Raw genomic sequence first — 27,894 nt, 5'->3', positions numbered from 1 at the left:
TAAAACAAAGAGAGAAAAAAAATCTGATTCGCTCAGCTGCATTGTGGGTAATGTAGTTTTTGGCGGTAATTATCTACTGGAACACGAACCCTTTGAACCTCAAGTACCACAATCCATTGCGTAAATAAATCTGACTGCCACGGTTGCGGCGTTTTGACAGCGGCAGTCGGCCACTGGACAGCTCGGCAGTTACTGCATCTAGCAACACAACGCCAGCCTCGTTTCTTTGTTCACTGTTAAACCACCACCGGTCGTCGCTGACCGCTTTGTAGGATGTCCGACGGCGGGGGGACAGAAGAAAACTCCGGCACCATGGAGGTGTCGGCGGTCCAAACGGTCGCTGATGCCTCGGTGCTGCAGAAACACATTCGGAAACTTGTCCCGCTGCTCCTGGAAGATGGCGGCGAGGCCCCGGCCTCACTGGAAACCGCCCTGGAGGAGAAGAGCACCGTGGAGCAGATGAGGAAATTTCTGGCCGACCCCCAGGTTCACACCATCCTGGTTGAGAGAAGCGCACTCAAAGGTAAAATAAGCAAAGGATGGTCAGCTAGCTGGTTTAATCTGATTAACGATAGCACAATTTATTCAACGTTAGCTTACAGTTAGTTACATTCATACTTACGCAGCGTTTCTGTAGCTATTCATCACGAATAAATTAAGCTAGCTTTAAACCCACTCTCACCAAGTTGACGTTAAATGTGAGCTATAGCTATTTTGCAGAAGGCTAGATAACAATATTAACCTGCTATCTTCATCCATCACATCGTTATTTTGAAAGGAAACTACGCCACACTGGGTGGGAAAGGAAAACTTGGTCTGATGACAATGCACACTAATGAAGGCGCTCACTGTTAACTGTTAAATTATGTTTTAACATATGATGCTTTTACAAAAAAGACAGAAAAAAACAAACAAAGTGCAGATGCAACACAAGTCCCCATTTAAAAGCAAGACACAAGCACCAACATCTAAAATCAAAAGAGAATAGATCCTGTGTCAGAAGTGCAAGTCATGTTGTGTGCACCTTCTTGGGGTTTTATCATGTGAACTAATTTGTCACAATGAACACATTATCTTCAGTTTCCTCTGGGTGAATAAATCAAGTGCTTCAGAGCCTCTTGCCTCTACAAATGTTTTATGAGAGCTGAACCTTGATCCCCTGATACTGCACATGACTGAGCCTGTAAGGTTTTGGACTCCCAGCCAGGGAATGATTGCCCCAGTCTATTTGTGTTTTTGCACTAAGAAGACTGATGCTGCAATGCAGAGTGCGCAGTGTCTGCAGACGGCTGTCTTTTCCTACAAGCCATGACCTCACTTGCAAGGGGGAGGGGGGTGTTTGAAGCAGATGATTGCACTGTCATCCTACGGCAACATGGCTTATTAATATACACAGATAATGTTATCCCCTGCCTAGCGGCCTCATACAGGCTGATGTAAACACCCATTTATAATTTATGGCAATTTATATCATGAATTGTCTGTTTATCTTCAAATAAGACTTTTTATATAACAAGATTTTATTTTTTTTTCTTCACACAGAGGATGTTGGAGATGAAGGAGAGGAGGAGAAAGAGTGCATCACCTACAACATCAGCATTGATATACACTATGGGCTCAAGTCTAACAGGTAAAACATGCACTGCCACCTACTTTCCTCCAAAGCAACTGTGCTATTGAAAAGATTTTGTTTGATTCACTGCATAGAAATGAACCCCCATTTCTCTCATTTAATTTCCTTCTGTAGCTTGGCTTTCATCAAGAGGACAGGTGTCATCGATGCAGACAAGCCCATATCAACCCAAGTTCGAGTTCTGACCTTGAGTGAGGATTCTCCCTATGAGACGCTCCACTCTTTCATCAGCAACGCAGTCGCACCTTTCTTCAAGTCTTACATCCGTGAGTCTGGCAAGGCAGACAGGTAATCCTTATATTTTTAGATGTTTTTCTCTTTTCTTTTTTTTTTAAACGTTCCCTGAAATGAACTGAATCATCTGAACTGAGCTCAGTATTTAGTAGTAAATGTTTACAACTAAATACAAAAATTCAATCTCTTTCACAACCTCTGTAGAGATGGGGATAAGATGGCACCCTCAGTTGAGAAAAAGATTGCTGAGCTGGAGATGGGCCTTCTCCACCTGCAGCAGAACATTGAGATCCCTGAGATCAGTCTACTCATCCACCCCATCATCACAAACATCGCCAAGCAGTTATATGAGCGTGGGGAGAAGCCCAAGGTCACTGACTTTGGGGATAAAGTGGAGGACCCAACCTTCCTTAACCAGCTGCAATCTGGAGTCAATCGTTGGATCAGGGAGATCCAGAAGGTAAGAGGCATTCTTGTATTTTTATCTCAGATTTAAACAAAAAAATTCAGATTTTTCCCCTCATACTCACCACTGGATTTATTTCTCTGTCACCCACCTCCAGGTGACCAAACTTGACCGTGACCCAGCATCAGGCACAGCCTTGCAGGAGATCAGTTTCTGGCTGAATCTGGAGAGGGCCCTCAACAGGATCCAGGAGAAGAGAGAAAGCCCTGAGGTTCTGCTCACACTGGACATCCTCAAACATGGCAAACGTTTCCATGCTACTGTCAGTTTTGACACTGACACTGGTGAGTGGCAACCACTGGAAACCATGACACTTGTCTTGTTTCATTTATGCTTCCTGCACTGGTAATAGTTATAATAAAGTTAGTAGTTAAATAAAGTATTGATCAAATGGATATCCTTTCTACTTATAGGTCTGAAACAGGCTGTGGAAACCGTCAATGACTACAATCCTTTGATGAAGGACTTCCCCCTCAATGACCTGCTCTCTGCCTCGGAGCTTGATAAGATCCGCCAGGCCTTGATGGCCATATTCACTCACCTGAAAAAGATTAGGAACACCAAGTACCCCATCCAAAGAGCACTGCGTCTAGTTGAGGCCATCTCCAGGGACTTGAGCTCCCAGCTCCTGAAGGTGTTGGGCACCAGGAAGCTCATGCATGTTGCCTACGAGGAGTTTGAGAAGGTTGGTGTGGATTGACTCCGTGGTACAAAATACCAGCCACCGATTATAATTTGTCCCCAGAGGAACTTGCTTTCACATACTCAAATATTATATGTCTTCCTAAATTCAACATCATTTGTTACATCTTGAACGTCTGTGTGCAGGTGATGGTGGCTTGCTTCGAGGTGTTCCAGACCTGGGAGGATGAGTATGAGAAACTGCAGGTGCTTCTGAGGGACATTGTGAAGAGAAAGAGAGAGGAGAACCTGAAGATGGTGTGGCGTTTGAGCCCCGCCCACAGGAAGCTCCAGTCTCGTCTGGATCACATGAGACGTTTCAGAAGGCAACATGAGCAGCTGAGGGCTGTCATCGTCCGTGTACTGCGGCCTCAGGTAAAGAATACATTTAAGGTTCTTTTCCTGTAGATCCTAACAAATTAGAAATTAATATTTGTTTTATCAACACTTGATTGAGAAATATTTCTTATAATTTTTTTGTCTCCAGGTTTCTGCTGTGCCACAGCACGCCCCCGGAGAGACAGTTGAGCCTCAAGATATGAAGGTTGCTGGAGTTCTCTTCGATGCGGCCGATGCCAATGCTATTGAGGAGGTCAACCTGGCATACGAGAATGTCAAAGAGGTCGATGGCCTGGATGTGTCTAAGGAAGGAATGGAAGCCTGGGAAGCCGCCATGAAGCGCTATGATGAACGCATCGACCGCGTGGAGACCCGTATCACTGCCCGCCTGCGTGATCAGCTTGGAACCGCCAAGAACGCCAATGAGATGTTCCGCATCTTCTCCCGCTTCAACGCTCTCTTTGTGCGCCCCCACATCCGCGGTGCTATCCGAGAGTACCAGACACAGCTCATCCAGCGTGTGAAAGATGACATCGAGTCGCTGCATGACAAGTTCAAAGTGCAGTATCCTCAAAGCCAGGCGTGTAAAATGAGCCATGTCCGGGATCTGCCACCCGTGTCTGGATCCATCATTTGGGCCAAGCAGATTGACCGTCAGTTGACTGCGTACATGAAGAGGGTGGAGGATGTCCTTGGAAAAGGCTGGGAGAACCATGTGGAGGGGCTGAAGCTGAAGCAGGATGGAGATAGCTTCAGGGCTAAACTCAATACTCAAGAGATATTTGATGACTGGGCTCGCAAGGTATGGAGCGGATTGTTGACTGACATTTTTCTCTAACATTTGAAAATTTTCACCTCTGTTACATTGCATGTTTTTGTCATTTATTTTTTATATTTCTAAAAATATGTCATCCTTTTGTAAACCAGGTGCAGCAGCGTAACCTTGGTGTGTCTGGCCGCATCTTCACCATTGAGAGCACTCGTGCCCGTGGACGCACAGGAAACATGCTCAAGCTTAAAGTCAACTTCCTCCCAGAGATCATCACCTTATCCAAGGAGGTCCGTAATCTCAAGTGGCTGAGCTTCCGTGTTCCTTTGGCCATCGTCAACAAAGCTCACCAAGCTAACCAGCTGTACCCATTTGCCATCTCTTTGATCGAGAGCGTGCGCACCTATGAGCGCACTTGTGAGAAGGTAGAGGAGAGATCCTCTATCTCCCTGCTGGTGGCTGGGCTTAAGAAAGAGGTTCAGGCTCTCATTACTGAAGGAATCACTCTGGTCTGGGAGTCCTACAAGCTGGATCCTTATGTTCAGAGGCTGGCTGAGACAGTCTTCAACTTCCAGGAGAAGGTCAGTGTGGAGAAGTTGTCACCACGATGTCAGTTTAGAATTACTCAAGAAATGCTCTTGTTTACTTAATGCCCTTTTCTCTGCTGTGTGTTGCTTCCAGGTGGATGACCTCTTACTGATTGAGGAAAAAATAGATCTCGAGGTCCGCTCTCTGGATACCTGCATGTTCGACAACAAGACCTTCTCTGAAATCCTCAACCGTGTCCAGAAAGCCGTGGATGACCTCAATCTGCACTCCTATTCCAACCTGCCCATCTGGGTCAACAAACTCGACATTGAGGTTAGCATCTCAAATTTGCAAACAATACAAGGATTATTTGTCTTTCTCACTTAAATTGTGACCACTTTGAGTCACATTTCAACCTTTGTATATTTTCACATGTGGCTGACCTGAATGGTTTTCATTGATTTTGTTTTGTTGTCATAGATTGAACGCATCCTGGGAGTGCGTCTGCAGGCTGGTCTCAAGGCCTGGACCCAGGTGCTCCGCGGTCAAGTAGAGGACAAAGCTGATGTGGACATGGACACAGAGGCTCCACAAGTGAGCCATAAACCTGGAGGCGAGCCCAAGATCAAGGTGAGCTATGTGACTAGTAACCCTGCGTTGCCTTGTGGCATGTCATTGTTCTTTTACTTCTACATTACTTATAAAACATTGGATTCCTGGACACAGCTGACTATTTATTATAACAAACTATATTATTTTATTTGCCAGAATGTTGTCCATGAGCTGAGGATTACCAACCAGGTGATCTACCTTAACCCACCAATTGAAGACTGTCGCTACAAGCTCTACCAGGAGATGTTTGCCTGGAAGATGGTCATCCTTTCTCTTCCTAGAATCCAGAGCCAGAGATACCAGGTACGGACCATAAAAACTATTTGAGTAGTGCTGTCTTGGTCATTTTTAAGTTCCATCTTATTTCACTTGTGCTGTTGCTTTTATCTAAACAAATATGTCTTTCCTCACAAGGTGGGCGTCCACTACGAACTGTCGGAGGAAGAGAAGTTCTACAGAAATGCCCTGACCAGGATGCCAGATGGCCCTGCAGCATTGGAGGAGGCCTACAATGCAGTCGAAGACATCGTCAATGAGGTGGAGCAGTACGTAAAGGTAAGGGATGCCTGTTTTAGCAACATAAACAAAATGTGTTATCATAACTTTGATTTACTTATGCCATTCATTGTTTTTCATTCACTGTTATATATGCATGTATATTGATTTGTGATTATTCCTCTTTAATTCACTGACTTTTCTTTCTTGCCCATGTCCAGGTGTGGCTGCAATACCAGTGCTTGTGGGACATGCAAGCTGAGAATATCTACAACCGTCTGGGTGAAGACCTCACCAAGTGGCAGGCCCTGCTGGTCCAGATCCGCAAAGCACGTGGAACCTTTGACAATGCAGAGACAAGGAAAGAATTTGGACCTGTGATCATTGACTATGGCAAGGTAATAATGACCTGACTTTTGTTTTCAGTTTTACGACCACATAAAAATGATTTTACAGACAAAATCTTTGCAAAGAATATTAATCTTATACTTCTATATTATTAACCGTTTTGATAATAAATCCCCTTATTTGTGCAAATGTATTACGTTACAACATAATGGTAGTTTCCATGATTCTTCTCCCACATTATAGTATCCTGTTGTTTGCCTGCACATTTTTTATTAAATGTTTTTATTTTTCCTTGACATCAGGTCCAATCCAAGGTGAACTTGAAGTATGACTCCTGGCACAAAGAAGTGCTCAGCAAGTTTGGCCAGATGCTTGGACAGAACATGCAAGACTTCCATGCCCAGATATCCAAGGTAAAACATAATAATGGAGAAACATCATTTACCCAGCTGGGTTACATTCATCACTGTGAGACACTGATAAAGTGATGAATCTGTGAAATTGTTTGTCTTATCGCTTCACTTTTTCTTGTTCCCTCATTAGTCCCGTCAAGACCTGGAGCAACATTCTGTGGACACTGCTAGCACCTCAGATGCTGTCAACTTCATAACATACGTCCAGACCCTGAAGCGTAAGATCAAACAGTTTGAGAAAAATGTGGACGTAAGTACCCTGTAAAACATATGGTATGCTTTCCTACAGGCTCTTCTGTCACTGCATGCTTTAAAAAAAAGTTGAGTTTTAAATCAAATTCTCCTTCTTTTGCCACCTAGTTGTTCCGTAACGGACAGCGGTTGCTGGAGAAGCAGAGATTCCAGTTCCCTCCATCTTGGCTCTACATTGACAACATTGAAGGAGAATGGGGTGCCTTCAGTGACATAATGAAGCGCAAGGACACTGCTATCCAGCAGCAGGTGGCCAACCTGCAGATGAAGATCGTCCAGGAGGACAAAGCTGTTGAAAACCGCACCACTGACCTGCTGAATGACTGGGAGAAGACCAAACCAGTTGCTGTAAGAGCAGCTAGAAATGTGTTATAGTTTTGTGGTTACAGCTAATTGTTAAAGTAGTATAGCAGATTAAGACATTTGTTACTGTGACTATCATTCATAGATGATTCAGAGATAATTTCATCAAATGTTTGACATTTTTTTAATTGAATTGTTTGGTATTTTTAAAATGTGTGTCTGATCATCTGTTCACTAGGGGAACCTGCGTCCAGAGGAGGCTCTTCAGTCTCTGACTATCTATGAAGGCAACTTTGGCCGTCTGAAGGTTGAAAGAGAGAAGTGTGCTCGTGCCAAAGAAGCTCTGGAGCTCACGGACACTGGCCTGCTCAGTGGCAGTGAAGAGAGGGTGCAGGTAATGTCCACGCATATTTACATAAAAGTTTTTTTTAAGCCATCTATAAAAGACCACTACAAGAGGAAGAAAGTATTTAACTTAACACAAATTTGGAATATAAATAATATTTTATCCATAATGCATTGATTTCAGGTCCTTTTCCAGAATAATCGTGATGACTAAACAGAGATATTTTTTGTCACTCATTTATGTCTGTAGGTGGCACTGGAGGAACTGCATGACCTGAAGGAGGTATGGTCCGAGCTGTCAAAGGTCTGGGAGCAAATTGACCAGATGAAGGAGCAGCCATGGGTGTCTGTACAGCCACGCAAGGTAACAAATGCATAGTAATGATTCAGATGAGTTGGATCGATGAATCTCCATTTTATATTTGTGAAATTCTATAGCATATATAAGAGTTCTTTTGTTCTTTTGTTTTGTTTTTGTAGCTTCGTCAGAGTCTGGATGCTCTTCTGAACCAGCTGAAGAACTTCCAAGCAAGACTGAGACAGTATGCTTCTTACGAGTATGTCCAAAGGCTGCTTAAGGGATACCTCAAGGTCAGGCAGTTGGTTTTCTGGCAAGTTTTGACCCACAAGAAAAAAAAAATGTGTTACTGAATTCTCTACCTATTCCTTTCTCTGACCAGGTTAACATGTTGGTGATTGAGCTTAAATCAGAGGCTCTGAAGGACCGCCACTGGAAGCAGCTGATGAAGCGTTTGCATGTGAACTGGGTCCCATCAGAGCTGACCCTGGGACAGATCTGGGATGTGGATCTGCAGAAGAATGAGATGGTGGTGAAGGATGTTCTCCTGGTAGCCCAGGGAGAGATGGCTTTGGAGGAGTTCCTCAAACAGGTGAAAAGGGAGGGAAGAGATTATGCAGCATAGTTGTAATGCTAATGGGGGTCCATTGACATTTTTTAATTTTACTGTCTGGTTTATGAAGTTTTGAATAATATTATTTCTGTGGTTGCTGTCCTCAGATCCGTGAAGTGTGGAACTCATACGAGCTTGACCTGGTGAACTACCAGAACAAGTGTCGTCTGATTCGAGGCTGGGATGACCTCTTCAACAAGGTCAAGGAACACATTAACAGTGTGTCTGCCATGAAGTTGTCTCCTTACTACAAGGTAAATAGAGGTTTATGTTGTTTCATTAAGACAGTAGTTTAAAATTTTACAAATATTTAATTTTCTTAGAACTTCAACAATACCATGCTCCTCTTTCTTTTCCTCCCAGGTGTTTGAGGAAGATGCCCTGAGCTGGGAAGATAAGCTGAATCGCATCATGGCTCTGTTTGACGTTTGGATTGATGTCCAGCGCCGCTGGGTCTATCTGGAAGGCATCTTCACAGGCAGTGCTGACATCAAACATCTGCTGCCTGTAGAAACCCAGAGGTTCCAGAGGTAACCCAGAGGACCCTTATTTTTACTCTTGATTTTAACAAAATATAATTTTTTCTGTTAATTTCACTTGTCATGATAACATTTTAAGTATTATAACTACTGTAACAATATTTTCTCCTATAACCTAATGTAATCTGTTTCTCCTTTATTCCACAGTATCAGCACAGAGTTCTTGGCGTTGATGAAGAAGGTGACAAAGTCTCCATTAGTAATGGATGTGCTGAACATCCAAGGAGTGCAGAGATCTCTGGAGAGGCTGGCTGACCTTCTTGGAAAAATCCAGAAAGCTCTGGGAGAATACTTGGAGAGGGAGAGATCCTCATTCCCCAGGTAAGAAGATGACACTGAGGCAGAGAGAGCAAAGAAGGGAATGTGCATATTGAAAAGAAAATTTAGAAATGGTTATAACTAATACCCTCAGATAAACATCACACTCTTTTTGTTCCCAGGTTCTACTTTGTGGGAGACGAGGACCTGCTCGAGATCATCGGCAACAGCAAGAATGTGGCCAAACTGCAGAAGCACTTCAAAAAGATGTTCGCTGGTGTCTCCAGCATCTTGCTCAACGAGGATAACACAGAGGTGCTGGGAATCTCCTCCCGTGAGGGTGAGGAGATATTCTACAAGACACCAGTCTCCATCACACAGCACCCCAAGATCAACGAGTGGCTGACGCTTGTGGAGAAGGAGATGAGGGTGACACTGGCCAAGCTGCTAGCTGAGTCCGTCACAGAGGTCACAGGCTTCAACCAGGGCACAGCTATTGACCTGAGCCAGTACATCAACTGGATTGATCGTTATCAGGTTGGTATTGAGAACATCTACCACATATATTAAAGTGTTCAACCCAAATACACACATGTAAATATGGTGACATGTTCACAAGATTCCACTTCTGTTTCCTCTCTCCACAGGCCCAGCTGGTGGTCCTTTCTGCCCAGATCGCCTGGTCTGAGAACATCGAGTCTGCCTTGACCACCATCTCTGGTGGTGGGGACATGACACCCATGCAGGGAGTACTAACAAATGTGGAGGCCACCCTCAATGTGCTGGCTGACACCGTGTTGATGGAACAGCCTCCACTTCGCAGGAGGAAACTAGAGCACCTGGTAAGGCGGAATTTTTTTTTGTAAAAGTATGTTTTTAAAAGAATGTTGTCTGATGAAAACTCTGTTTGAAATACTACTTCTGCTCCCTCTTAGATCACCGAGCTGGTGCACCAACGTGACGTGACCAGGACTTTGATCAAGAACAAGATAGACAACCCCAAATCCTTCGAGTGGCTCAGCCAGATGCGCTTCTACTTTGACCCCAAGCAGACAGATGTCCTACAACAGCTGTCCATTCAGATGGCCAATGCCAAATTCAACTATGGCTTTGAGTATTTGGGTGTCCAGGACAAGCTTGTCCAGACCCCTCTGACAGACCGTTGCTATCTGACCATGACTCAGGCTCTGGAGGCCCGCCTTGGAGGGTCACCATTTGGTATGTCCTTTTTTTTTCTCTTTTCTTTTTTTACAGATAGGAAATGCAGAATTAGATAGAAAGTTAAAGTTTTACATATAAAACACTGAACTTCACGGAACTTGTCCTTCATCTAGGTCCTGCTGGAACAGGGAAGACTGAATCAGTGAAAGCCCTGGGTCACCAGCTGGGCCGCTTTGTCCTGGTCTTCAACTGTGATGAGACATTCGACTTCCAGGTACATGACTTCATTCAGATTCTAATTTCTCAGGCTAAGCACATCTAAATTAGTAAAGCACTTGATTATTTTACAGGATTTAGTTTTTGTCTGTCATTTAACATTCAAATCTTTTTCGTTGACCTCCTCGTCTTTAGGCCATGGGTCGTATCTTCGTGGGTCTGTGCCAGGTGGGAGCTTGGGGCTGCTTTGATGAGTTTAACCGTCTGGAGGAGAGAATGCTGTCTGCTGTCTCCCAGCAGGTCCAGTACATTCAGGTGGCATTGAGAGAGCACAGTAACCCCAACAGAGATAGGAGTAAGTATTATATGTGTGGGAACTGAGGTTTTCCAATAGTCTTACAAGAATGTCCAGATTCAACTTAGTATGTCTGAACTCCTTTCCTCTCCATTGCCAAAACATAAGGGTCAAAGACGATGCAACTAATTTATTTTCTTCACACCCAAGAAAAAAACTCTGAGAACTACCATGTAATTAAGCTATCATCTGTCTCCCTCTCAGGTGTGCCCGTCCTCACAGAGCTCCTGAACAAGCAGGTGAAGGTGAGCCCAGACATGGCCATCTTCATCACCATGAACCCTGGCTATGCTGGCCGTTCTAACCTGCCTGACAATCTGAAGAAGCTGTTCCGTAGCTTGGCTATGACCAAGCCTGACCGGCAGCTCATCGCCCAGGTCATGCTTTACTCACAAGGTTTCCGCACGGCTGAGACCCTCGCTAAGAAAATTGTACCCTTTTTCAAGTATGTACTTGTCTAAGTGAATCTTAAATAGCTTTGAGAAGATGTTGATTTTTGTTTCCCTCTTAATTTATCCCTTGCCTCTATTTCAGATTGTGTGATGAGCAGCTGTCATCTCAGAGTCACTACGATTTCGGCCTCCGAGCTCTAAAGAGTGTGCTGGTCAGTGCTGGTAATGTCAAGCGTGAGCGCATTCAGAGGATCAAAAGAGAGAAGAAAGAGCGTGGAGAAGACGTTGATGAGAATGAAATTGCTGAGAACCTTCCCGAACAAGAGATTCTGATCCAGAGTGTGTGTGAGACCATGGTTCCTAAGCTGGTGGCAGAAGATATCCCTCTGCTGTTCAGCCTGCTGTCAGATGTCTTCCCTGGAGTGCAGTACATGCGTGGAGAGATGACTGCTCTGAGGGAGGAGCTGAAGAAAGTCTGCAGGGAGATGTACCTCACATACGGAGACGGTGACGATGTGGGCAGCATGTGGGTGGAGAAGGTATGAAGCAAAGTGTAGTTTACACAAGTAATTATTGAGATACAGGTCTCTCCCTTCCTCTGGAGGCACAGAAGCCCCAGCAGGCATCCTGAGTAGTGACTCATTTTTTGAATATTTTTCATTCACTTCTTCCAGGTGCTCCAGCTGTACCAGATCACACAGATCAACCACGGTCTGATGATGGTGGGACCTTCAGGTAGTGGGAAGACCATGGCATGGAGGGTGCTGCTCAAGGCTCTGGAGAGGCTGGAGGGTGTTGAGGGTGTGGCACACATCATTGACCCTAAGGCCATCAGCAAGGACCACCTGTACGGAACCCTGGACCCCAACACCCGTGAATGGACTGATGGCTTGTTCACACACATCCTCAGGAAGTGAGTTATTATGATTATTCATCATAAAGGTTATAAATGTACTCAGTGTGTCTTTTATCATTAATAACTGATGTAAAAATTGTTTTGTTTTTTTTCAATTCCAGGATCATCGATAATGTGCGAGGTGAACTGCAGAAGCGTCAATGGATCATCTTTGATGGTGATGTCGACCCTGAGTGGGTTGAAAATCTCAACTCTGTCCTGGATGACAACAAGCTGCTCACTCTGCCCAACGGAGAGCGTCTCAGCTTGCCACCAAATGTAAGAGCAACAGCATTTCAAACACACAAACAAAATTTTTTTGCCTCATTTTGGTATTTACCCTGAGTTATTCTCTCTCCCCTCCAGGTGCGTGTAATGTTTGAAGTACAGGATCTGAAGTACGCCACACTGGCCACTGTGTCTCGTTGCGGTATGGTCTGGTTCAGTGAGGATGTCCTCAGCACTGATATGATCTTCAACAACTTCCTGGCTCGCATTCGCAGCATCCCACTGGACGAGGGAGAGGACGAGGCTCAGCGCAAGAGGAAGGGCACAGAAGATGAGGAGGAGACTGCGTCACCAATGCTGCAGGTAATTAAAGGGGAGACAATATACTCGATGGGGGGAAAACAAAAGAAAACACAACAAGCACAACACATTTAAGTTTGTCAAAATGTGACATTTCTTCTTTATTGATGGCCCAATGTATATTTTCCACTAGATCCAGCGTGATGTTGCAGCTGTCCTGCAGCCGTACTTCACCTCCACAGGCCTGGTCATCAAGGCCTTAGAGCACGCCTCCAAGATGGAGCACATCATGGACTTCACCCGCCTTCGCTGCTTGGGTTCTCTGTTCTCAATGATGCACCAGGCCTGCCGCAATGTGGCACTTTACAACAACAACCACCCTGACTTCCCCATGCCCATCGATCAGCTAGAGAAATACATGCAGGTAATATTCTGTTTTCTGCACTTCCGTCATCATATCACCTTTGGAGTTTTTTGCAATATAAATATGTACATTTTCTTACTATTGATGAAACTTGTCTCCCTACAGAAATATTTGATCTACGCCGTGCTTTGGTCCTTCTCTGGTGACGGACGGCTGAAGATGAGGGCTGAGCTTGGAGAATACATCCGTCGCATCACCACTGTGCCCCTCCCCTCTGCCCCCAATGTCCCCATCATTGACTACGAGGTACAGATGAGCCTTGAACAACCTCAACCTCCTTGTAGAAAATGTTTGATTCTCTGTATCTGCAAGTCACTGAAAGCAAAGCAATTATTTTGCAATCTTGTAACCCAAATTTTCAAAATTTCCTCTACGTTCAGGTTTGCATCTCAGGCGAGTGGCAGTCTTGGCAGGGCAAGGTGCCTCAGATTGAGGTAGAGACCCACAAGGTGGCATCTCCCGATGTCGTGGTTCCCACCCTGGACACTGTTCGTCACGAGGCTTTGCTTTACACATGGCTGGCAGAGCACAAACCGCTGGTGCTGTGTGGACCTCCTGGATCTGGAAAGACCATGACCCTGTTCAGCGCCCTCAGGGCCCTGCCTGACATGGAGGTGAGAGACTATATGAAATAATTAACTTTGATTATAAATACTTGATTCAGTGGAGTATTGGAATTTGATGTAACAGTCTTACGTACCTTTTAAAATTCTAAACTTTTGAATATTATGAAACCCCTATTAGGTTGTTGGTCTGAACTTCTCCAGCGCCACCACCCCAGAGCTGCTGCTGAAGACCTTTGACCACTACTGTGAGTACCGCCGTACCCCCAACGGCGTGGTCCTTGCCCCTGTCCAGCTTGGCAAGTGGTTGGTGTTGTTCTGTGATGAGATCAATCTACCAGATATGGACAAGTACGGCACACAGAGAGTCATCTCTTTCATCAGACAGGTATAGTACACTGTGTATAACAGTCACAAGGATGGGACATTGAGTGCACAAATGAAAATTTATCTCAGCAACCAGTTTGATTTCCCTCCTTTTATGATAAAGGCTCTCCTGTTGTGTTTTCTTTGCAGATGGTGGAACATGGAGGCTTCTACCGCACCTCTGACCAGACTTGGGTAAAACTGGAGAGGATCCAGTTTGTGGGAGCCTGTAATCCTCCCACTGATCCTGGCAGAAAGCCTCTCACACACAGGTACAGTTCGCATTCTTGAAATGACAATAACATAAGACATTACAAATGACCAACCCTAACAGTGGCTGTGTTGTTTGTGTGCTGTTTCTAGGTTCCTGCGTCACGTTCCTGTGGTGTATGTGGACTATCCAGGCCCAGCTTCCCTCACCCAGATCTATGGAACCTTCAACCGCGCCATGCTGCGCCTCATCCCCTCTCTGCGTACTTATGCTGAACCTCTTACTGCTGCCATGGTTGAGTTCTACACCATGTCTCAGGTAAAGGAGATGGCAAAATGATGAAAACATCAAGTTTGCATAATGATGTTACAGCAACTAGTGTATAAACTAGAGATAAGTACATTTAATTGATAGGCTTATTGAATTTCCTTTCATTCACAATATTGTCCCCTTTCTCCCCCATTCAGGAGCGGTTCACCCAGGACACCCAACCTCACTACATCTACTCTCCCAGAGAGATGACTCGCTGGGTGAGGGGTATCTTTGAGGCCCTGCGACCGCTTGAAAGTCTCCCTGTGGAGGGGCTTATCCGCATCTGGGCCCATGAGGCTCTCCGACTCTTCCAGGATAGGTGAGTGCAAGTTTTATCAAGTAGATTATATTGATAGTGTTTAGTATTAGATGTGTAAGTATATTTTCTTGTCTACTTAAAAAATCAGATAAAGTGCCACTTAACTGCCTAAAAGTGATTAAATATGGCTGGTCTTGCTCTTTTTTTTCCAGGCTGGTTGGTGATGAAGAAAGAAGATGGACAGATGAAAACATTGACATGGTTGCTCTCAAACACTTCCCTAACATCGACAAGGAGAAGGCTCTCAACAGGCCTATCCTCTACAGCAACTGGCTCTCCAAGGTAAACTCGTAAAAGGTTGACCATGCTTTGTTATTCCTGATTTGGTAACCTGACCAAAATATAGTGAGTTAACCTCAAGTCTTCAGCAGTTTGGTTTCCGTTTTTACTGACTATCTTGTTTGTGGATGAAGGACTATATCCCAGTGGAACAGGAGGAATTGAGGGACTATGTTAAGGCCCGTCTGAAGGTCTTCTATGAGGAGGAGCTGGACGTTCCTCTGGTACTCTTCAACGAGGTGCTGGACCACGTCCTCAGAATCGACCGGTGAGTAACGGCCTCTGAATTTCTGATTGTTGACTTGAAACTTCTGAATTCTGAATTTCTGACCTGTATATTTATTTTGTGAGTAAATCTCGAAATCCTCTTCTAGAATCTTCCGTCAGCCTCAAGGCCATCTCCTGTTGATTGGTGTGAGTGGAGCCGGGAAGACTACTCTGTCTCGCTTTGTTGCCTGGATGAACGGACTTAGTGTCTACCAGATCAAGGTTGGTACACTTAATATCAAGGTGACTGGGAACCGTATTGCTACAATTTTCTGTCTGTATTTATAGATTTTTGTGTACGTGTTTAGGTACACAGGAAATACACTGGAGAGGACTTTGACGAGGACCTGCGTACAGTGCTGCGTCGCTCAGGTTGCAAGAATGAGAAGATCGCCTTCATCATGGATGAGTCCAATGTGCTGGATTCTGGATTCCTTGAGAGAATGAACACACTGCTGGCCAACGGAGAGGTAACTTGCTGCCATCATTTTATTGGACACCACCAGTTGTTATACCTTTTGTGGTCCTTAGATGACAACACTACCTCTTTAGTTTTTTGAGATAAGATTTCTTTTTAAGTTGTGTGCACATCATTTTCTGGTTCCCTGTATGATAATGTTACCCTGCTCTCTGTAGGTTCCTGGCCTGTTTGAGGGAGATGAATATGCCACCCTGATGACTCAGTGTAAGGAGGGAGCCCAGAAAGAGGGCCTGATGCTAGACACACACGAGGAGCTGTACAAGTGGTTCACCAGCCAGGTTATCAGAAACCTCCACGTGGTTTTCACCATGAACCCCTCATCAGAGGGCCTGAAGGACAGGGCTGCCACATCTCCTGCCCTCTTCAACAGGTAGGAAGATGTATAATAAACCCTGAGCATAAATGAGTTCATGACATCAGAGAACTACAGGGAATACTTCAGTGTTAACTGAAAACTCTCCCCTGTGTCAGGTGTGTGCTGAACTGGTTTGGAGACTGGTCCACAGAGGCTCTTTATCAGGTGGGTAAGGAGTTCACCAGCAAGATGGATTTGGAGAAGCCGAACTACAAGGTGCCAGACTACATGCCCATTGTCTACGACAAACTTCCCCAGCCACCATCTCACCGTGAGGCTATCGTCAACGGCTGTGTGTTTGTACACCAGACACTTCACCAGGTAGGGATATGTTTACAGGTTTGCAGTTGACTTGTTTTATTTAACAAAAAATATACAACATTTTGATAATGCATACTTGTTTTTAACTCGATGCAGGCAAACAACCGTCTGGCAAAGCGAGGTGGTCACACCATGGCCATCACTCCTCGCCACTACCTGGACTTCATCAACCAGTATGCCAACTTGTTCAATGAGAAACGCAGCGAGTTGGAGGAGCAGCAGATGCACCTCAACGTTGGTCTCCGCAAGATTAAGGAGACTGTAGATCAGGTAAAATAAGTTTACAGCATACATTTTATTCCACCTCTTTGTCAATTTAATTTTTGTCGTGCTTTCCAACTGCTGCTTGCTCTTGCCTGACTCCCTTGATAATAATTATGCTTCCTCATGAAGGTGGAGGAGCTTCGTCGTGACCTGAGAATCAAGAGTCAGGAATTGGAGGCAAAGAACGCAGCTGCCAACGACAAGCTGAAGAAGATGGTCAAAGACCAGCAGGAGGCTGAGAAGAAAAAGGTTTGTCTTCTCCTACAAGACAAGCTTAGCCTGATGTTATCAAGCATTTTAACGTGTTTTTATAGATGTGATCCCTTTTTAGCTCTGTATAGAAACTGAAGTCTAATACTGTTACTGTTGTGATTTCAGGTGATGAGCCAGGAGATCCAAGAGGCTGTGTACAAGCAGCAGGAGGTGATCAAGGACAAGCAGCTGAGTGTCAAAGAGGACCTGGACCAGGTGGAGCCTGCTGTCATTGAGGCTCAGAATGGTAGTGTTTTTTATTTTATTTATTTATTTTTTACTCACAGCTGTCTTAACAGCGTGTTAAATTCATTACTACATTGTCTGCTTCTGTATTTTATCTAGACTGTTGTTTAGAGTTATTGTTCATCCCTCTAATATTTTTTCATTACAATGTTATCTCATGGTTGCTTCTGGTCCAAGGGCTCCCTGTTTATATCTTGATCTCTTCTTACACCCTCCCTTCATCATTGCCCCTTGCCTTGTCATAATCCACATCCTTGTTCACCTGATGTTGATAGCTGTTAAGTCCATTAAGAAGCAGCACCTGGTGGAGGTGCGTTCCATGGCCAATCCACCTGCTGCCGTGAAGCTGGCCCTTGAGTCCATCTGCTTGCTCCTGGGAGAGAGCACAACGGACTGGAAGCAGATCCGATCCATCATCATGAGAGAGAACTTCATCCCCACCATTGTTAACTTCTCTGCTGAAGAGATCAGGTGAAATAAGAGAGAATGTATTCTGCAAATGTTCACTAAAGAGCTCCCTCTCTCTCCCCCTGTGTCTCTCTCTCTCTCTCTCTCTTTGTGTTTTTCATTTCAAACTCCTTCTCTTATTCTGCTCTCTACCCTCCTCTCGCTTATTTCTTTCTTTCAAACACATTCCTCCTCTCATCTAACTAGCTGTGAGTTCTATTAAGCGGCAGCACCTAGTAGAAGTGCGGGCTATGACCAATCCCCCAGCTGCAGTCAAACTGGCCCTGGAGTCTATCTGCCTCATGCTGGGCGAGGAGACCAATGACTGGAAAAAAATCAGACAAGTTATTATCAGGGACAATTTCATCAGCAGCATAGTCAACTTTTCCTCTGAGGAAATGAGGTACCGGTGTCCAAACGTCCGTCTAGTCTTTCTCTGATGGAAGCACAAATTTATAATATTCAATCACTATATTAATCAAGTGACACCTGTGATTGGAATCTGATTTCCAGGTTTCTGAAACAAAACGCTTGATGAATCAGAAAATGAACTGATGGTAACTTGTGGTTGATGTACTGGGACCTATCCTAGTTAGAGGTCATTGTCATGATTTTGCTCACACATGATTTTGCATTTTACACAGTGTCAATGGTAGAAACTGCACCTTCCTTACCCCAACTGCAACTTAAATGATCCTGAGCAATACTCCATTTATTCATATTTAATAACCTGTGATTCATGATCATGTTCCCACACTTTACATTTAAGTATTTGACTGTATAAATTGTGCTATATTCTAATTTCTTGGACTATTTTTCCCATTTATATAGTGACTCCATTCGTGAGAAGATGAAGAAGAACTACCTCTCCAACCCAAGCTACAATTATGACCAAGTCAACAGGGCCTCACTGGCTTGTGGACCTATGGTGAAATGGGCTATTGCTCAGGTAAGGAACAATAGGTCAAACAATATAAAAACAGCCAGTATTGGAAAAAGAGAGTATTCCTTTAATGCATACTATGTTCCACCACTCCTCTAGCTTAACTACGCTGACATGCTGAAGCGTGTGGAGCCTCTGCGCAATGAACTGCAGAAGCTTGAGGACGATGCCACAGACAACAAGACAAAGGCCGAAGAGGTGGAGCAGATGATCAGAGACCTGGAGGCTAGCATCGCCCGCTATAAGGAGGAGTATGCTGTCCTCATTTCAGAGGCCCAGGCCATCAAGGCCGACCTGGCTGCAGTCGAGGCTAAGGTATGTCATCATTCCTTTAGTTCCAGTCTAAACTGAAGTGTCTGACTTGAATCATTTAGTCAAAACTCTTTTGTTTTTTCCTTGTAGGTGAATCGCAGCACAGCCCTGCTGAAGAGTCTGTCAGCTGAAAGAGACCGCTGGGAGAAGACCAGTGAGACCTTTAAGAACCAGATGTCTACCATCGCTGGAGACTGTCTGCTCTCTGCAGCTTTCATTACCTATGCCGGCTACTTTGAACAGCAGATGAGACAGAACCTGTTCACGACCTGGTCTCATCACCTGCAGCAAGCCAATATTCAGGTAATTCAAGCTCTGATCCAAAGGGACTGGGTGCACCAGTCATGGATTGGTTCTTTGAATCTTGTGTCAGAAGACATGAATTATACCTAACTTCCATTGGCCTGAATTTCTCCCTCAGTTCCGTACCGACATCGCCAGAACTGAGTACCTGTCCAACGCAGATGAGAGGCTCCGCTGGCAGGCCAACTCCCTCCCAGCTGATGACCTCTGCACCGAGAATGCCATCATGCTCAAGAGGTTCAACAGGTCAGTATGTGTTGCCCACTGGTCAGGATACACTGACAAGAGTATCATAAAAATCATGTTTTTAGGTTTTGTCACTGAAACCACTCAGCATTACTTAGCATTAATTGGCCTTGAGTTGACCTAAACCACTGCCCCTTCTAGGTACCCACTGATCATCGATCCATCAGGCCAAGCCACAGAGTTCATAATGAATGAATACAAAGACCGCAAAATCACCAGGACCAGCTTCCTGGATGATGCCTTCAGGAAGAACCTTGAGAGTGCCTTGCGTTTCGGAAACCCGCTCCTGGTCCAGGTATGAACAGCTTCTTTACACTGACAATATGCTATTGTGTGCTCGCTACTTGCTTACTCTCCAGGACACTTGTTTTCATAAATTATTTGAATATTTATGGTCTCTTTTTTTTTTTTTTTTTTTTTTTTTTTTTCCTTTAAGGACGTAGAAAGCTATGACCCCATCCTAAACCCGGTGCTGAACAGAGAGGTCCGCAGGACTGGAGGACGTGTCCTCATCACCCTGGGAGACCAGGACATCGATCTGTCACCTTCTTTCGTCATCTTCCTCTCCACACGAGACCCAACGGTGAGGAGACTATATCATATATATCATATTTTATGTCTATAGCTAATCTTGCCTCAGAAAAAAAGTTTATTGATTTGAATTTCACTGATGCATCATTGATATTAAAGTCTATCATCAAGAAAAAGTTGTATTGATTTCATCTTAGACTGTAATAGAGCATCTCCCTCATGGAACAATGTGGTGCGGAGAGATAATTTGTTACATGGTGTCTCTTGTTCATGCAGGTTGAGTTCCCACCAGACTTGTGTTCTCGTGTGACATTCGTCAACTTCACTGTGACACGTAGCAGCCTGCAGAGCCAGTGCCTCAATGAGGTCCTGAAGGCTGAGAGGCCCGATGTGGATGAGAAACGCTCTGACCTCCTCAAACTGCAGGGTGAGAGACAAGTGGCAGATGTACTAACAGAATGACAGGGCACAAAGGGGGATGATAATGAACACTGACAGGGATGCAGGACTTTGTGCAGAAAGAGTTCAGTAAAATGATAAACAACTGTCCTCTTGTCTTTTTAGGTGAGTTCCAGCTGCGTCTGCGTCAGCTGGAAAAATCTCTGCTGCAGGCCCTCAATGAGGTTAAGGGCCGTATCCTTGATGATGACACCATCATCACCACTCTGGAGAACTTGAAGAAGGAGGCAGCCGAGGTGACCAGGAAGGTGGAGGAGACGGATATCATCATGGCTGAGGTGGAGGCAGTGTCACAGCAATACCTGTCTCTGTCTTCTGCCTGCAGCAGCATCTACTTCACCATGGAGGCTCTTAACCAGGTCCGAACACCTCTCACTTGCTCCTTCAACCAATCCTCTATTTGTTTTATGGCTATGCTTTTCCTCTTCTCTCTTACTCACTACAAGCCAAACAACCATTAAATAAAACAAATGTTTGTATCTGGTTCCAGATGCACTTCCTGTACCAGTATTCTCTTCACTTTTTCCTGGACACTTACCACACTGTGCTGTATGAGAACTCCAACCTCAAGAACATCAGCGATCACACACAGAGACTTGCTGTCATCACCAAGGACCTCTTCCAGGTATGAACCACACCTTTTCAAAACAAGATACTTTTCTTTTGGTGGTATGAAGGTTGTGGACAAATGTAAATGTCTGTTTTCTTTTGATGTAGGTGGCGTTCAACAGAGTAGCCAGAGGTATGCTGCATCAGGACCACATTACTTTCTGCATGCTGCTGGCTAAGATCAGCCTAAAGGGCATGACCAGGTGAGTCACCAGTATTAAACCAATATAGTACCAACAGTTGTATTACATAAAATCAGCCATAATAAATCTTAACCATTTCAACCCATCTCTCTCCAGTGAGCCTTCGTACGACTCAGAGTTCCAGCACTTCCTGCGTGGTAAGGAGATTGTTCTGACGGGCATGTCTGTGCCCAAGGTGAAGGGTCTGACCACTGACCAGAGTGAGGCCATGGTACGCCTCAGCCGCCTGCCTGCATTCAAAGACTTGGTGGCCAAAGTTGAGGCTGACGAGGTGAGCATTGACAGATACTGTTGGTCGGGTATCGCTTATATTATGATAATAAAACAGAACACAAGTGTTTAATTGAATGTGAACACACTTGTATCTAAAAAAAAAAAACCCACTGTCTTTGATTATGAACTGTATTGGTGATCACTATCGTTTTGTTTTGTTTGTTACCTCAGCAATTCTTCATGTGGATTGAGAGCAACACCCCAGAGCTGGCTGTTCCTTATCTGTGGTCAGAGGAGAAACAGTCCAGTGAGTATATGGACTTGTCAGATTTTCAAATTATGCATAGAGGCCAAGCAGATGGTGATTTTAAATATTCTATGTATACATAACCCACTCTGCTCTACCTTTTGCCATTTCCTCCTCAGCTCCCATTGGCCAAGCAGTGCACCAGCTGTTGCTGATTCAGACCTTCCGCCCCGACCGTCTGCTTGCCATGTCGCACATTTTTGTCTCAAAGGTCCTGGGAGAGACCTTCATGAACATCATCGAGCAGCCTTTCGACCTGGGTAATATCGTGGATAATGAGGTACTGACAAACATTGCTTCAAATATTTTCTCTCCAGCAGTCATTGCCATTGTCAGTGTTGTTGAATTGTTGCTGACATCACTCTGTTGTGTCTGTAGGTGAAGCCCAGCACTCCAGTGTTGATGTGTTCCGTACCGGGTTATGATGCCAGCGGCCTGGTCAGAGATCTGGCTGCTGAGGAGAACAAACAAATCACGTCCATCTCTATTGGTAAGGAATCAGCTCATATACTCTTATCTTCAGACCTACACAAACCTGATCCTGATTATTGTTTCCTGAGTCAAAAGCTTAGTGAGGATACTGTTCATGTTTGTGTTCTTCCACTGTCCACAGGTTCAGCTGAGGGCTTCAATAAGGCTGACAGAGACATCAACACTGCTGTCAAGTCTGGCAGGTGGGTACTTAAATTTTTGTGCTTTTTCTTTGCATGTGCACTTTGCTTTCTGTACTGGTAGGCCTGACTGTTTTTGTCCTGCAGGTGGGTGATGTTGGAGAATGTCCATCTGGCTCCCGGGTGGCTGATGCAGCTGGAGAAGAAACTCCACTCTATGCAGCCTCATGCCAGCTTCAGGCTTTTCCTGACAATGGAGATCAACCCCAAGGTATACACCATCACTCAATAAAATTTCTAGTATTTCATAAGCTTGACATGGAATTCAAAGACATAAGTGAACCTCAACTGACACCACAGTTGTGAATTCACTCTCATCTCTAGTTCAAAAGCTCCTGATCTCTTTCGTACCTCATAGTCACAGCGTTGTCTTTTCCTGCCAGGTGCCAGTGAATCTGCTTCGTGCCGGTCGTATCTTTGTGTTTGAGCCCCCTCCTGGTGTCAAGGCCAACATGCTCCGGACCTTCAGCAGCATCCCTGTGGCTCGCATGTGCAAGGTGACTTAAGCCGGGTTCACCAACTTACATTTCAAAAGCACACTGCCTCCACATTTTCTAGATGAATACCTTTTTTTTCCCCATGTCTCCACAGGCTCCCAATGAGCGTGCCCGTCTCTATTTCCTGCTGGCTTGGTTCCATGCCGTCATCCAGGAGCGTCTGCGTTATGCACCACTGGGCTGGTCCAAGAAGTATGAGTTTGGAGAGTCTGACCTCCGCTCTGCCTGTGACACTGTTGACACCTGGCTGGACGACACTGCTAAGGTTGGAGATTACTACTACTTCACTGATACTAGCTTCATCAGATAAATACTGGATACTGAAGTATTTGAGTTTTTACAGTGTGTTAAAAGTATGATAATCTTTTTACACTTTTCCTATACACACAGGGTCGTCAGAACATCGCACCAGACAAGATCCCCTGGGCAGCTCTGAAAACCCTGATGGCCCAGTCCATCTACGGTGGTCGTATTGACAATGAGTTTGACCAGCGTCTGCTCATCACCTTCCTGGACCGCATTTTCACCAAGGGCAGCTTCGACAGCGAGTTCAAACTGGCTCTCAAAGTCGACGGACACAAGGACATCAAGATGCCCGACGGCATTCGGTCAATAGTCTTACAACTTTTAAAATGACACCACTCCTAAGTTAATGGATGCTGAAAGAATGTTTTTTTGATGATAACATTTCTCACAATTTTGATTTATCACAGGCGCGAGGAGTTCATGCACTGGGTAGAGATGCTTCCTGACACTCAGACTCCATCTTGGCTCGGGTTGCCTAGCAATGCTGAGAAGGTCTTGCTCACCACTCAGGGTACGCCATATGCCTGTCATCTTCATCATTCATACTCTGGTGTTCTGTCATTAACTGGATTCCTCTTCCTCATCCGTCTGTTTAGTTTTCATGTTTTGTTTTTTTCCCTGCTCAACTGGTTTTCATGGGGAAGATTATTAACCATTTTTCTCTTTTTCCATTCTAGTGTCTTAACTCTTTGACAGGGTGTCTAATTGCAACAAGTGGTCCAAGATCTTATATTTTTGCGTCTGCTTTGGGCAGAATACTGTGTGTGTGTGGTGGCAAAGAAGTATGTTATGGATGTTCCCTCTGCTAATCTTCTTATTGGTTCACTTCATCAATTACTTCTCTATGGTTTCACAAGTAGCCCCTAGTTACAGTCTTGTATATCACAGTCATACAGTTTAGCTATGTAGTTTTTGTAGTCTAGCTGTAGTCATAGCCGTCATATTTAAAGGTGATCTGCCCAAAGGAAGGGTGTGTGTCTCCTCACCCTCCAGCAGCTGTATTTCACAGCCATCATGTCGCTTTGCTAAGATACTATCCCCACCCCACCCTCAGATTAGGACTCCAAACAGCCACACCTCTCCATTCCCTTTGCTCCCCCATCATATCCTCCCTCCCTGCTCAGTTAGAGTGATCTCCACACCTCCTCCAAACAATCCCACCCACCACATTCTCCCTCTCCTTCATCCTCACCCTCCATCCTTTAGTTTCTCTCTCAAACCTGCCACCCTATATTTTTTTTATGTTAATTTCTTTTACAGATCCAGTCAGTCAAGAATGCAGTTAATTTATTCACTTGGGATCTATGTTGAATGTTAAATTTGATGGAATTATTGCCTGAAGCCCTGTGTGTCTTTTTGTTCTACTTTGTCTGTCTGACTCCTTGGTTTTGATAAAAAAACAACCCCTTTATTAACACATCCTTGAGGTAAGCTGTTTGTTTTTTGTTCCACGATTAATTTCTTCTCCCCTTCCTGCCTCCCACCACGGTCCTGTCTTCCACCTCTTCCCCACCTCCTTCCTTGGTCACTTGCTCCCTCCGCCGGGCTGCTCAGGTACTGACATGATTGGTAAGATGCTGAAAATGCAGATGTTGGAGGATGAGGATGACCTTGCCTACGAGACAGAGAAGAAGGAGCGCGCTTCGTCCACATCTGATGCCCAGCCGGCCTGGATGAGGACCCTCCACACCACTTCCTGCAACTGGCTGCAGCTCATGCCCCAAACTGTCAATCCACTCAAACGCACAGTGGAGAACATCAAGGTAATGGCACGAATAAGAGGAAAGGTGGTTGGCAAGCAGACTGCAGGAGTCCTAAAATCCACCATCCTTGGGAATCAATTTTAAGTTGATCAGCTTTTAAAATTTTAGAGCTAGACTCATGATTTAATGAGTTAAAATGAAAACAAAAACACAGGTATGAGTTTCAGTAGATGAATAAGCACTTGCTTTTCTTTGTTGTCGATACATCTGCCAAGTTTCTGCTTTTCATTTAATTTCTTCTTCCTCCAAACACGTAAACACCAGGACCCGCTGTTCCGTTTCTTTGAGCGTGAGGTGAAGATGGGCGGCAAGATGCTGCAGGAGGTCCGTCAAGATCTGTCCGACGTGGTGCAAGTGTGCGAGGGCAAGAAGAAGCAGACCAACTACCTGCGCACACTTATCAGCGACCTTGTTAAAGGTAAAATCTATATGTATTTTTATGGGTTTAGCTTACTTATCGTTTGAAGTCATATGAGTAATGTGAGAAAATTACTGCACATTTGTGACCGGTCTTATCCAGCAAGATGTCATTAAATAACAATGGTACACACTGGTCGTTCTTTCTCTCCAGGCATCCTCCCTCGCAGCTGGTGTCGGTACACGGTTCCAGTCTCCATGACTGTGATCCAGTGGGTGACAGACTTCAGTGAGCGAATCAAACAGCTGCAGCAGATCTCCCAGGGAGCCGCCAGTGGGGGTGCAAAGGAACTGAAGGTATTATTTGGTCAACTGTTAGTGTACAGAATCAAAAATCCTAAACACTTAAAAAAATGTAATCTGTCTCACACACACACACACACACACACACTGTCATACAATTTCATTGGTGCCTTTCCCCCTTCTGCCCTCCCTTCTCCAGAACATCCATGTGTGCCTGGGCAGCCTGTTTGTGCCAGAGGCTTACATCACCGCCACCCGCCAGTATGTGGCTCAGGCGAACAGCTGGTCTCTGGAAGAGCTGTGTCTGGAGGTCAATGTCACCACCGCCCAGGGTGCCTCACTGGACGCCTGCAGCTTCGGCATCAAAGGTCAGACAGCCAGGACATGTGTTGTAATCAGGGAATGCAGATTGCAAATTGTATAACAAGGTTGCATTAAGGCAATGTGACCATAGAGCTGTATGCACATTGGCATATCATCCTTTTAGACATACAGTGTCACGAGTAGAGTTATGCCCCTCAAATCTGTTTGCCTGTAATACACTGCAGTCCTCTAGTCTTGTGTGAAGCAGACATTCAGTCTTCAAAATGTGAATCCAGTTGCTTATCATGACTTTGTGTGCAAGTGTTTTTTTTTTTTTTTTTTTTTTTTTTTTTACAGATTGTTCTGTTTTTCTTCAGATTTTTGTATTAAGCTTTAATGTTGGTTTTGTTCAATATTCCAGGACTCAAACTGCAGGGAGCAACCTGTGCCAACAACAAGCTGTCTCTGTCCACCGCCATCTCCACGGAGCTGCCTCTCACTCAGCTCCGCTGGATCAAGCAGAGCAATGCTGAGAAGAGACACGTGGTATGTAGATTATACATCTTTCTATCTAAAAATCTATATTGTCAGTGGATTTTTGCCTTTGCTGTGGTCATCACATTTTGTTTTCTTTCTGCTGCAGGTGACTCTGCCCGTGTACCTGAACTTCACCAGGTCTGATCTCATCTTCACCGTCGACTTTGACATCGCCACCAAGGAAGATCCACATAGCTTCTATGAGCGTGGGGTTGCTGTCCTCTGCACAGAGTAGAAGAAACAAGTCATTCCTAAAGACCTGACATATTGATAATTAAACCACACTATAATCACTTACATTCGTTGCCTATTAACCACCATTTTAAAAAGAGTAGTTTGTAGCCTGTTTCATTCCAATATAAAATGTAGTCGGTAACATTTGTGGAGCAGTGATCCGGAGTACGTAGTCTTAGTGTTTTTGGAAAGTGTCTTGGAAGGTTCGTGGAAATGTTGTTAGTTGGTGAATAAGGAGTGGAAGAAGAATGTGGAATAAGGAAGTTGAAGGGAAAACCTGTTTTATAAAGTAACCTGTATGTTTTTAGATTGAATAAAGCCTGTTGGAATGAACTGCATTAATGACCTCAGTGTTTTTTGTCTTCTGGTTAATGTTTTATTTAAGTGTGTTTTAAGTGTGTGGTGTTTGATGGCTGTTTAATTAACAGCAGAGGAAATACAGGACCTGCAAATAGAATCTGAGAGCTCAATATGTCCACATAGCCTTGTACATGAGGTCTAGTATTGCCCACAATCTCTGCCTTCACAGTTGCCATGAGCGTTACATGACTTGTTATACAAACTTATATACAAAGATGCCTCCAAAGGCCTCATTCATGGAGCCCTGAAACTGACTGACTGAAACATAGTGAATGGTTACCAGACAAGTCTCCCAAATTCCATTAACCTCCAATACGTCTAAGGAAAAAATAAAAAATGCCTTATTTTTTCTCTTACCACTAATGAGTTGGATAATAATGAATAAAAATCCAATTATTCTAGTGCATATATGTTAATGAGATGGGTGTGGTCATGCATATCCAGAGTATATTTTAGTGGGCAAAAACTTAAAATGAGTATCTGTTTTCACTCAGTGTTTTACTGCCACTTGCTGGTTGGAATGGGAAAAATATATTTTTTAAATAAAAGTACTTCAACAACAGAACAGTTAGAATATATTAAATGTAACTAAATTAGCGGAATACATTAAGGGAAAGACTGTCACAAATAGATGAACAGAGGTTTAAGTGAAGAATA

General features: G+C 44.5%; 1 protein-coding gene across 1 annotated transcript; it reads left to right on the top strand.

The window, feature by feature from the left end:
- The first annotated feature begins 123 nt into the window (after window positions 1–123).
- On the top strand, window positions 124–27,215 carry dync1h1 (dynein, cytoplasmic 1, heavy chain 1). The gene is made up of 77 exons (XM_042436819.1): window positions 124–523; window positions 1,543–1,630; window positions 1,748–1,921; window positions 2,072–2,327; window positions 2,431–2,617; window positions 2,747–3,018; window positions 3,162–3,389; window positions 3,502–4,155; window positions 4,281–4,703; window positions 4,804–4,983; window positions 5,131–5,280; window positions 5,419–5,565; window positions 5,677–5,817; window positions 5,979–6,155; window positions 6,408–6,518; window positions 6,649–6,768; window positions 6,879–7,118; window positions 7,312–7,467; window positions 7,669–7,782; window positions 7,899–8,009; window positions 8,099–8,308; window positions 8,437–8,583; window positions 8,693–8,859; window positions 9,016–9,189; window positions 9,309–9,663; window positions 9,774–9,968; window positions 10,062–10,344; window positions 10,461–10,561; window positions 10,699–10,858; window positions 11,063–11,303; window positions 11,393–11,789; window positions 11,925–12,163; window positions 12,268–12,424; window positions 12,512–12,736; window positions 12,867–13,097; window positions 13,203–13,343; window positions 13,478–13,711; window positions 13,842–14,048; window positions 14,177–14,298; window positions 14,390–14,555; window positions 14,705–14,868; window positions 15,021–15,150; window positions 15,282–15,415; window positions 15,522–15,636; window positions 15,723–15,884; window positions 16,051–16,265; window positions 16,367–16,571; window positions 16,668–16,841; window positions 16,965–17,084; window positions 17,214–17,334; window positions 17,609–17,804; window positions 18,612–18,729; window positions 18,823–19,038; window positions 19,126–19,338; window positions 19,457–19,584; window positions 19,726–19,879; window positions 20,021–20,167; window positions 20,392–20,542; window positions 20,680–20,933; window positions 21,065–21,199; window positions 21,292–21,386; window positions 21,483–21,657; window positions 21,831–21,906; window positions 22,026–22,186; window positions 22,285–22,396; window positions 22,520–22,580; window positions 22,665–22,788; window positions 22,961–23,074; window positions 23,169–23,339; window positions 23,465–23,682; window positions 23,788–23,891; window positions 24,935–25,143; window positions 25,408–25,561; window positions 25,715–25,857; window positions 26,003–26,171; window positions 26,528–26,652; window positions 26,750–27,215. The coding sequence occupies exons 1-77, from the start codon at window positions 274–276 to the stop codon at window positions 26,876–26,878; spliced, it is 13,923 nt and encodes a 4,640-aa protein (XP_042292753.1). The 5' UTR covers window positions 124–273; the 3' UTR covers window positions 26,879–27,215.
- Window positions 27,216–27,894: the final 679 nt, after the last annotated feature.

Source organism: Thunnus maccoyii, chromosome 16 (assembly GCF_910596095.1).
Source record: "Thunnus maccoyii chromosome 16, fThuMac1.1, whole genome shotgun sequence".
In the NCBI taxonomy this organism is placed as follows: Eukaryota; Metazoa; Chordata; class Actinopteri; order Scombriformes; family Scombridae; genus Thunnus; species Thunnus maccoyii.
This window is presented reverse-complemented; position numbering and strand designations above follow the sequence as displayed.

Excerpts from the sequence above, each read along its gene's own strand:
- dync1h1 (XM_042436819.1), top strand. The coding sequence starts at position 274 with ATGTCCGACGGCGGGGGGACAGAAGAAAACTCCGGCACCATGGAGGTG. Across the intron at positions 8,309-8,436 it reads TGGAGGAGTTCCTCAAACAG|ATCCGTGAAGTGTGGAACTC; the intron begins GTGAAAAGGGAG and ends TGCTGTCCTCAG. Across the intron at positions 8,584-8,692 it reads AGTTGTCTCCTTACTACAAG|GTGTTTGAGGAAGATGCCCT; the intron begins GTAAATAGAGGT and ends TTTTCCTCCCAG.